This window comes from Chiloscyllium punctatum, chromosome 15 (genome assembly GCF_047496795.1).
Source record: "Chiloscyllium punctatum isolate Juve2018m chromosome 15, sChiPun1.3, whole genome shotgun sequence".
Taxonomy (NCBI): domain Eukaryota; kingdom Metazoa; phylum Chordata; class Chondrichthyes; order Orectolobiformes; family Hemiscylliidae; genus Chiloscyllium; species Chiloscyllium punctatum.
This window is the reverse complement of record NC_092753.1, coordinates 93,358,838-93,369,230: the sequence shown is the minus strand read 5'-3', so window position 1 is coordinate 93,369,230 and position 10,393 is coordinate 93,358,838. Positions and strand designations below refer to the sequence as shown.

Genomic DNA, 10,393 nt, shown 5'->3' with positions numbered 1-10,393 from the left:
TAAAAGGAGTGGCCATTGTTGGATCTACTTTAATTGTTGATGTCCATGTTTGATGATGGGGTTGAAATTTGTCTGCTGAATAGTTTCAATAAAATGAGAAATCAAGATATAATGGGAACCACACTGTACTATACTTGCCTTTTTGACTTGTTTATCACCTTTGAAGTGGTTGACCCCTCTGTGCCTCATCACTGCTGTTCAACTGGATGAGGGTGCACTCACCTATCCATTCCATCTAACTGCAGCCAAAGAATCACTTGCAATGGATTGTCCCACACCATTGTCTCTGCTGCTCTGCAAAGATCTTGAGCTAAAGGGAGGGGATGACTAGGCTGTGGCTTTTCTTCCCTGGAACTTTGAAGGCTGAGCGTTGGGAGTGTTTGCAGATGACACTAAGATGAGTGGTAGAACAAAGTGTGCAGAGGACTGTGAAACTTTGCGAAGAGCTTAGATACATTGAGTGCGTGGGCAGAGGTCTAGCAGATGGAAGACAATGTTAATAAAAGTGAAGTCATCCATTTTGGTAGGAGTAACAGTAAAAAGGATTATTATTTGACGGTAAAACATTGCAGCATGCTACTATGCAGAGGGATCTGGGTATCCCTGTGTATGAATCACAGAGGGTTGATCTGCAGGTACAACAGGTAATTAGGAAGGCGAATGGAATTTGTCTTTCATTGCTAAAGGGATTGAGTTTAAAAGCAGAGAGGTTATGTTACAGATGTACAAGGTGCTAGTGAGGCTACACCTGGAGTATTGTGTGCAGTTTTGGTCTCCTTACTTGAGAAAGGATGTACTGGCACTGGAGGGGGTGCAGAGGGGGTTCACTAGGATGATTCCGGAGTTGAGGGGTTTGGCTTATGAGGATAGACTGAGTAGACTCAGATTATATTCATTGGAATTCAGAAGAATGAGGAGGTATTGTATAGAAACATATATAATTATGAAGGGGATAAATAAAATAGAAGTAGAGAGGATGTTTCCACTGGCAGATGAAACTAGGACATGAGGGCATAGCCTCAAGATGAGGGAACAGATTGAGAAGGAACTTCTTCACCCAGAGGGTTGTAAATCTATGGAATTCCCTGCCCAGTGAAGTAGTTGATGCTACTTCAGTAGGTGTTTTTCAAGCTAGGATAGATATTTGTTTCAACAATAAAGGAATTAAGGGATATGGTGAATGGGCGATCAAAGTTTGGGAGAAGATTTGTAGCTCGGGTGCTCGTTGTTATGGTTCTGTTCGCCGAGCTGGGAATTTGTCTTGCAAACGTTTCGTCCCCTGTCTAGGTGACATCCTCAGTGCTTGGGAGCCTCCTGTGAAGCGCTTCTGTGCTGTTTCCTCCGGTATTTATAGTGGCCTGTCTCTGCCGCTTCCGTTTGTCAGTTCCAGCTGTCCGCTGTAGTGGCCGGTATATTGGGTCCAGGTCGATGTGTTTGTTGATAGAGTCTGTGGATGAGTGCCATGCCTCTAGGAATTCCCTGGCTGTTCTCTGTTTGGCTTGCCCTATAATGGTAGTGTTGTCCCAGTCGAATTCATGTTGCTTGTCGTCTGTGTGTGTGGCTACTAAGGATAGCTGGTGGTGTCGTTTCGTGGTTAGTTGGTGTTCGTGTATACGGATCGTTAACTGTCTTCCTGTTTGTCCGATGTAGTGTTTTGTGCAGTCCTTGCATGGGATTTTGTACACTACATTAGTTTTGCTCATGTTGGGTATTGGGTCCTTCGTTCTGGTGAGTTGTTGTCTGAGAGTGGCTCTTGCTTTGTGTGCTGTTATGAGTCCTAGTGGTCGCAGTAGTCTGGCTGTCAGTTCAGAAATGCTCCTGATATATGGTAGTGTGGCTAGTCCTTTGGGTTGCGGCATGTCCTCGTTCCATTGTCTTTCCCTTAGGCATCTGTTGATGAAATTGCGAGGGTATCCGTTTTTGGCGAATACTTTGTCTTGGTGTTCCTCTTCCTCTTTTTGCAGTTCTGGTGTGCTGCAGTGTGTTGTGGCCCTTTTGAATAGTGTCTTGATACAACTTCGTTTGTGTGTGTTGGGGTGGTTGCTTTCATAGTTTAGGACTTGGTCTGTGTGTGTGGCTTTCCTGTAAACCTTTGTGGTGAATTCTCCGTTCGGTGTTCTCTGTACCATCATGTCTCGGAATGGGAGTTGGTTGTCCTTTTCTTCCTCTCTAGTGAATCGGATTCCTGAGAGTGTGGCGTTGATGATCTGGTGTGTGTTCTCTATTTCTGTGTTTTTAATTATTACAAAGGTGTCATCCACATATCTGACCCAGAGTTTGGGTTGAATTTGCGGTAAGACTGTTCTAACTTTTGCATTACTGCTTCTGCTATGAGTCCAGAGATCGGTGAGCCCATGGGTGTTCCGTTGATTTGTTCGTATATCTGGTTGTTGAATGTGAAGTGTGTTGTGAGGCATAAGTCCAGTAGTTTAAGTATGTCGTCTTTGTTGGTAGGTTCAACGTTCTGTTGTCTGTTATGTCTGTCCAGCAGATGGGCTATTGTTTCTCTGGCTAGGGTTTTGTCAATAGAGGTGAACAGTGCTGTTACATCGAATGAGACCATAGTTTCTTCCTTGTCTATGTGTATATTTCTGATGATGTCCAAGAATTCCTGTGTCGATTGTATAGATTGTCTGGATCCGCTGATCAGGTGTTTCAGTTTTGAATGGGCGAGTAAGTGGATTTGTGTCCACAAAAAGATCAGCCATGATCTTATTGAATGGCAGAGCAGGCTCGATTGGCCAGATGGCCTACTCCTGCTCCTGGTTCTTATGTTCTTATGAAAGGTGACCTTATAGAAGTTCACAAAATCATGAGGGGCATGAATAAGGTGAATAGCCAAAGTCTTTTTCCTAGGGTGGGGGGAGTCCAAAACTAGCGAGCATAGATTTTAGGTGAGAGGGGAAAGTTTTAAAAGGGACCTGAGGTGTAACCTTTTCATGTAGAGGGTATTTGTGGAATGAGCTATTAGAGGATGTGGTGGAGGCTGGTACAATTACAGCATTTCAAAAGCATCTGGATGGGTACATGAATTGGAAGGATCTAGAGGGATGTGGGTCAAATGCTGACAAATGGTATTAGGTCAGATTGGGATGTCTGCTCAGCGCAGATGAGTTGGACTGTGGGGCCTGTTTCTGTGCTGTATGACTATCTATCCTTGGCTACCTTTTATGTTATCTCATCAGTAAACAATGTCCTTCAGTTTAGGATTATTTTTCATACATACACTGACAACACCCAGCTCTACCTCACCACCTCTTGGCTCCCCCTCACCACCCCCATCTGCAATTTCAGATTGTTTAAGTACATTCACTACAGGTTGAGCAGTAATTTCATCCACCTGAACATTGGGAAGGCTGAGGCTGCTGTTTTGGGTCTGCACTCAAAGCTCTGTTCCCTTGCTACCAATTCTGCAAACAATAGAACATACCAGACTGATCACAACTTTGGTGCCATATTTAATGCTAAGATTAGCTTCCAGCTTCAAATTCTTGCCATTACTAAGACATCTATTTCTGTCTTCATACCATGGTTTGGAGATGCTGGTGTTGGACTGGGGTGTACAAAGTTAAAAATCACACAAAACCAGTTATAGTCCAACAGGTTTATTTGGAAGCACTAGTTTTTGGAGCGCTGCTCCTTCATCAGGTGGTTGTGGAGTGTAAAATCGTATGACACAGAATTGTAAAAGTTCTGTGATTTACATATGAAAGAACTGAAACCAATATATTCATTCTAAAAGATGAGACTTAACAAACAATCCAGGTCTTATTCAATATATCATTTCAGTATCATCACACTGTAAACTTCTGCGTTAAATTGCGTGTCTTACAATCTTATACTCCACAACCACCAGATGAAGGAGCAATGCTCCAAAAGCTAATGTTTCCAAATAAACCTGCTGGACTATAACCTGGTGTTGTGTGATTTTTAACTATCTCCATATCATCACCGACATTGCCTCTATGCCTTGGAACAGTTGAAAGCATCTGTTAGACTTTTACTACCTGTTGAGTTGATTATTCTAATGCATACATTGCTAATCTCCCATTTCTACCTTGATGAACTTGAGGTTATCAAAACTATTGTTTTCTGAGTTTTACATTTCACCACGTCCTGTTCACCAATCATAATACTCTCATTAACTTCCATTCAAGCAAAATCCTGATTTTAAAATCTCATCCCTTTTTTAGAATCCCTTCCTAACACTATATTTTCCTAAGATATAGATTTTTTGGTCTCTCATAAAACCTGAGGATATGGGAGTGAGCAGCAATGTGGGGTTAAGGGCTAGTGATTAGCCATAATCGTATTGAAAGGTGAAAGTGGTTATGCCTCTACCTCCACAACACGTCCACAGCTGAATAGGCTGGGGCTGATTTCCCTGGAGCATCGGAGGCTGAGGAGTGACCTTATAGAGATTTATAAAATCATGAGATGCATGGATAGAGTAAATAGACCAAGTCATTTCCCTGGAATGGGGGAGCCCAGAACTAGAGGGCATAGGTTTAGGGTCAGAGGGGACAGATATAAAAAAGAACCTAATGGGCGACATTTTCATGCAGAGGGTGGTGAGTGTATGGAATGAGCTGCCAGAGGAAGTGGTGGAGGCTGGTACAATTGCAACATTTAAAGGGCATCTGGATGGGTATATGAATAGGAAGGATTTGAAGGGATATGGGCCAAGTGCTGGCAAATAGGACGAGATTAGGTTAGGATATCTGGTCGGCATGAATGAGTTGGACCGATGGGTCTGTTTCCGTGCTGTACATCTCTATGACTCTAATATCTCTGCTGTCTTAAATGCATAGATTACCTACCACCTGCAAGTTCCCCTTCAAGCCACTCACATCTTGACTTGGAAATATATCACCATTCCTTGACTGTCATTGGGTCGAAATCCAGGAATTTGCTCTCCAATGGCATTGTGGGTCTAACTACAGCACACACACTGCAATGATTCAAGAAGGCAGCTCACCACTACCTTCTCAAGGGCAACTAGGGATGGGCAATAAATGCTGGCCCAGCCAGCAGAGCCCACATCCCACAAGTGAGTAAAAGAAGTACTGATTTTAATCACTGCATCATTGATGGCCCTACTTCAGTTACCTGGAATTCCTTCTCTCCACCTCCCTACCTTACCTTGCTTCTTTAAGAATCTCCATAAAAGCTACATCTTTTAGTAGCTTGGAGTGGTGATCAGATTTAAAAGCCTGGATCTGGTGAAGTGGATGTATACATCACTGACATACTCCATACTGATCCCTGTGGCATTCGACTATGTACAAGGTGTCAACTTGAAAATGTCCACTGTAGTCCAGAGCTGTGCAGATCAGGTGAACTGGCCATGCTAAATTGCCCATAGTGTTCAGGGATGTGTAAATTAGGTGCTTTATTTAGGGGAAATGTCGAGTAATAGATGTAGGGGCAAGGGTCTGGGTGGGATACTGTTCGGAGGGTTGGTGTGGACTTGTTGGGTCAAATGGCCTGCTTCCACACTGTAGGAATTCTAATTTTCTGTTTTCTATTAGTTAACCAATACTCTATCCATGCTAGTACACTACCACTGACTACGTGGGGTCTTCTCTTGTTGGGTAACCAATCATATATTACTTTATCAAGTGCCTTCTGAAAAATTCAAACAGATTACATCCACTGTTTCCCTCTATATCCTGCTTTTTACCTCCTCAAAGAATTTTAGTGAATTTGTCAGGCAAAATTTTCCCTTCATCAAATCCTGAGGACTCTGCTTGGTCATAACATATGTATAAAACCTGATCTGCTATTACTGCCTCAATAATTGACTCAAACATTTTCCTAGTAAGAGAAATTAAGCTAATTGGCTTAGTTACCTGCGTTTATTGGTCGACTTTCATTCCTAAATAAAGATGTGGCATTGGTAGTTTTCCAAACGTTTGACAAAGTGACACTTTCTCACAATCTAAGGATGCCTGGAAGATTATTACCGATGCACTGACTATCTCCGTAGGTGACTCACTTATAGAATCATAGTCACAGAGATGCACAGCACAGACACAGACCCTTCAGACCAACTCGTCCATGCTGACCAGATATCCCAACCCAATTTAGTTCCACCTGCCAGAACCCAGCCCATAACCCTCCAAACCCTTGCTATTCATATACCCATCCAAATGCCTCTTAAATGTTGCAATTGTATCAGCCTCCACCACATCCTCTGGCAGCTCATTCCATACCCGTACCACCCTCTGCGTGAAAACGTTGCCCCTTAGGTCTCTTTTATATCTTTAGCCTCTCACCCTAAACCTATGCCCTCTTGTTCTGGACTCCCCGACCCCAGGGAAAAGATTTTGTCTATTTATCCTACCCATGTCTCTCATGATTTTATAGACTTTTATAAGGTCACCCCTCAGCCTCCGACGCTCCAGGGAAAACAGCCCTAGTCTACTTAACCTCTCCCTATAGCTCAAATTCTCCAACCCTGACAACATCCTTGTAAATCTTTTCTAAACCCTTTCACGTTTCACAACATTTTTCCGATAGGATGGAGAGCAGAATTGCATTCAATATTCCAACAATGACCTATCCAATGCCCTGTACAGCTGCAACATGACCTCACAACTCCTGTACTCAGTACTCCGACCAATAAAGGAAAGCATACCAAACGCCTTCTTCACTATCTTATCTACCTGCAACTCCACTTTCAAGGAGCTATGAAGCTGCACACCAAGGTCTCTTTGTTCAGTAACACTCCCTAGGACCTTACCATTAAGTGTATAAGTCCTGCTAAGATTTGCTTTCCCAAGATGCAGCACCTGGCATTTATCTAAATTAAACTCCATCTGCCACTTCTCAGCCCATTACTAAGTGTACCTCTTATGCTCTCAACCAAGTCATTTATATAAATGTTAATACACTAGGACATATCCCATCAGGTCCAGGGGACTTACTCCCTTCCTTTTATTGCCAGTTCCCTTGAAAGTGTAGAGGTTTTGCGGCCCCAATTACATCACAGTGTAATTACCACAGCCCAAAGATCTGGACAATTGTTCCTTGTGTGAAACAGTACCATATATTGTTTATAATTTTAATGCTTCAGTGAAGGGGGTTTGGCATTTTTGGTTACTTGAATTTTTTTTTAAAATGATGATAACGCCACACTAATTAGTATCTACAAAATGGAAAGTTGCATTGCTTCTCATCCTTTGGGGGGGGAGGGGGGGGGGGGGGGGCTTTTCTTTGAGTGGTCTTGGACACTGGATTCCATGGCTGTTTTCTTGAGTGTTGGGCGTATCAGTTGCCATCCAACCAGCTGGTGGCAGTAGCGGTGCAGGCTGTGCAGGATTTTGGCTCTCGTTCGCCCGCCTTGGAGAATGTCGTGTGGTTTTCACATGGGATGGGGGAGGCAATGGCAGAAGTGTGGGTGAAAAATGGAAAGGGGATGAACTCTTAACTGTTGGGGTGGATGGCATTGAGGGAGTTGGAGAGGGGCAACATGTGAGTTCTTAGTGTAGGTGCACAGAACTGTTAAAGTGCAGAAGGTGGCCATTTGTCCCATCATGGACCACTGGCTCTCTCACTATCAACTTTATTCCTGATGAAGGGCTTTTGCCTGAAACGTTGATTTCGAAGTGCTTTATTCCTGATGAAGGGCTTTTGCCCGAAACGTCGATTTCGAAGCTCCTTGGATGCTGCCTGAACTGCTGTGCTCTTCCAGCACCACTAATCCAGCAACTAGTACCACACCCATCAGGGGGGTAGATAGCTCTAAAGGGCTGAAATGTTTATTCTGTTTCTTCCTTTCCACAGATGATTGCCGAGGTCACACGACACCAGGTTATAGAAGAAAGTGAGGACTGCAGATGCTGGAGATCAGAGTCGGAAAGTGTGGCGCCGGAAAAGCGCAGTAAATCAAGCAGCATCCAAGGAGCAGGAGAGTTGACGTTTTAGGCATAAGCCCTTCATCAGGAAAACCCTTCATCCTGATGAAGGGCTTATGCCCATCCAGCCACACTTTTCACCACCATGTTATATAGTCCAACAGGTTTATTTGAAATCACAAGCTTTTGGAGCACTGCCTCTTTGTCAGGTGAAGTCTCTTTATAGCATATTTACAATGAATTCTGTGTCCTATAATACTGCCCCACTAGCCAACTGATGAAGGAGCAGCGCTCTGAAAGCTTGTACTTCCAAATAAACCTGGTAAAAACAAGGAAACCAGAGTCTAGATTAGAGTGGTGCTGGAAAAGCACAGCAGGTCAGGCAGCATCCGAGAAGCCAGACTTTAATCTGGTTTTGTGTGATTTTTAAAAATTTTGTCCACCCCAGTCCGACCTCCAATCATGTCCTAGCTCAGGTTATCACGAAACAGCCTCCTTCTCAATATCAAACCCTTGCCTGGAATGATGGCGATGCTCTGATGAAACCACCATGAATATAATCTCTCAAACGAGAGAGTAGCCCTACAGAGTTCTGGATTTACCACCGATTTCACCTGCACTCTTTCACCTCTGCAGGACTGCACCTTCTCCTTTTGCGTTATTTATTTCCAGACAGCAATCATTCAAAATCCTTCCAGGGCTGCGATGTAATCGCTTTCCACCACACTCTCAGGCAGCACATTCCAAATCCTAATCCTAACCCTAATCCCCCCACCTCATTCCTTTTTGCCAATCGCCGCCACCCTCTCGCTAATGATCCTTCCACCAGTGGGCACTACCGACCCATGTCCAACACCACAATCAAAACCCTCCCGGGGAGGAAAAGCTATCGCAACATCTTCGCTCTACCTCGATAAACGGAGGTTCTTCGACCTCCTGCATACAAACAGAAAGCGCTGGGAAAACGCTGTGAAACTCCTGTCCTGTTTGATTCCCAGGGTCAGCAATACGTGGTCGCCCATCTCCTCGTGTTTTCATTTTGTGTTGTGCCATTCGACGCCGTTGGAATAGAGGAGCGAGCCTGCTGTGTTGGATGGGTTATTACTCGGCTCAGATTCCTTCTTTTCCATGTAGGCAGAGGCAGAGGGAGGTCAGGTTATTGCCAAATCCGGAAGTGACGGTTTTGGAGCAGGTAGACTCCAGAACAACCTGCAGAGTTTCTTTTTGTCTCTAACAGTGAGGATAAACTGGCTGCAATGGATACAAGGCAGAGTGCACTGGTTACATTCTCAATCCTCTGTCTGATGACAGGTAAAAACGCCAACTCCTTCAGTAACGTCCTTGGGAAATGCTCTTCCACTGTGTTTTTTTGCTTTTAATTTTCTCTTTGTGTGTGTGTTTTTGTTTCTTTATTCCACCTCTCCTTCTCCCTTTCTGTTTTCCTCATCGCGCAACTTTTTTGTTCTGATGGCAAAATTTCGTTTTAGTTTTCACTTTTTCTCCCTCCCTCGCAGGCGGTTGGGATTCATCGTGGTTTGCTTGTATTCTTCCTTCTCCCCCTCCCGCCCCAAACCCCCATTTAGCACCGAAACCTCTTTCTGCTTCAGTGTAGGTCACCTCAAGGAGCGGCATCGGAGGTCTGTCTCTCTCTCTCTCTGCCTTTTGTACTTATTATTCATTAATGCCAACCAGCCAGCTGTTGTTGATGTTTAACCTAGCTCTTGGCTGGATCTCCTTTAAAACATTGCAAGGAGCACTGGGACTGTGCGTTCGCTCAGTCACTCTGTGTAATCTCGGATCGAAACATTGCTGGGTCTTGTCCTGTGCTGTTTATGTTTATGTTTTGTGTGATCAGCAAGTTGCGTAGACTCTGTGATGTGTGTCTGCCTGTGTCTTATAATTAAAGACTGAATTTGTGTGAAGGCTAGCAGCTGTTTTGAGAGGGAGGAATCTAAACAAAAAATAAAGCAGTTCATGATACTTCACAGCAAAAGTTGAAAAGTTTTGTACCAAATCTTGGATGTGTGTGTCTTTATTTTCAAATAAATGATTGTGAGCTGATTGGTGTGAGTTGACAGCTTACCATTGTCCTGTTAAAGCTGATTGTGTTGTCTGTCTGTGGACAGTGGTAGGGACGGATGAAAAGCAGACTGCAGCAGTAAAAGGATTGCCTAACAAAATCCTCCCCTTTATTCTCCCCATGTTAGACAATGCCTGAGCCTTGATCATTGAGCTGGGTGGATGGGAAATTGCAATGAGGCAGAATTGCTGGTGGGAGGCAGAATCTGTTGGAGAGTTCAGAGGGCAAAGTCTGAAAGGCATTGTAACAGAATCGCGCTTAGCAACAACTTGGATTCGTATAGTGCCCTTTAATGGGATGAAAATCCTTTTACTTTGTCAGAGTTTGGTCTTTGCAAATCTCCCAGGAGTCTATTTCATTTTGAAAGACAAAAGTAAAGCTTTTTATACAGTTAAGAGGGGTCTTCAATTCCTAAATGAAAACTTTTAAAAATCTGTAGTTTTCAGCTGCTTTG

The 10,393-nt window shown here is 43.8% G+C and overlaps 1 protein-coding gene across 2 annotated transcripts in view; it reads left to right on the top strand.

Moving 5' to 3' along the window:
* Window positions 1-8,713: 8,713 nt before the first annotated feature.
* cxadr (CXADR Ig-like cell adhesion molecule) overlaps window positions 8,714-10,393 on the top strand; it is a 99,924-nt gene continuing 98,244 nt past the window's right edge. For both annotated transcript variants that reach the window (XM_072585753.1, XM_072585752.1), the window contains exon 1: window positions 8,714-9,170. In XM_072585753.1, coding sequence (XP_072441854.1) covers window positions 9,116-9,170 — 55 coding nt within the window. In that variant the 5' untranslated portion in view covers window positions 8,714-9,115. The remainder of the gene's footprint in view (window positions 9,171-10,393) is intronic.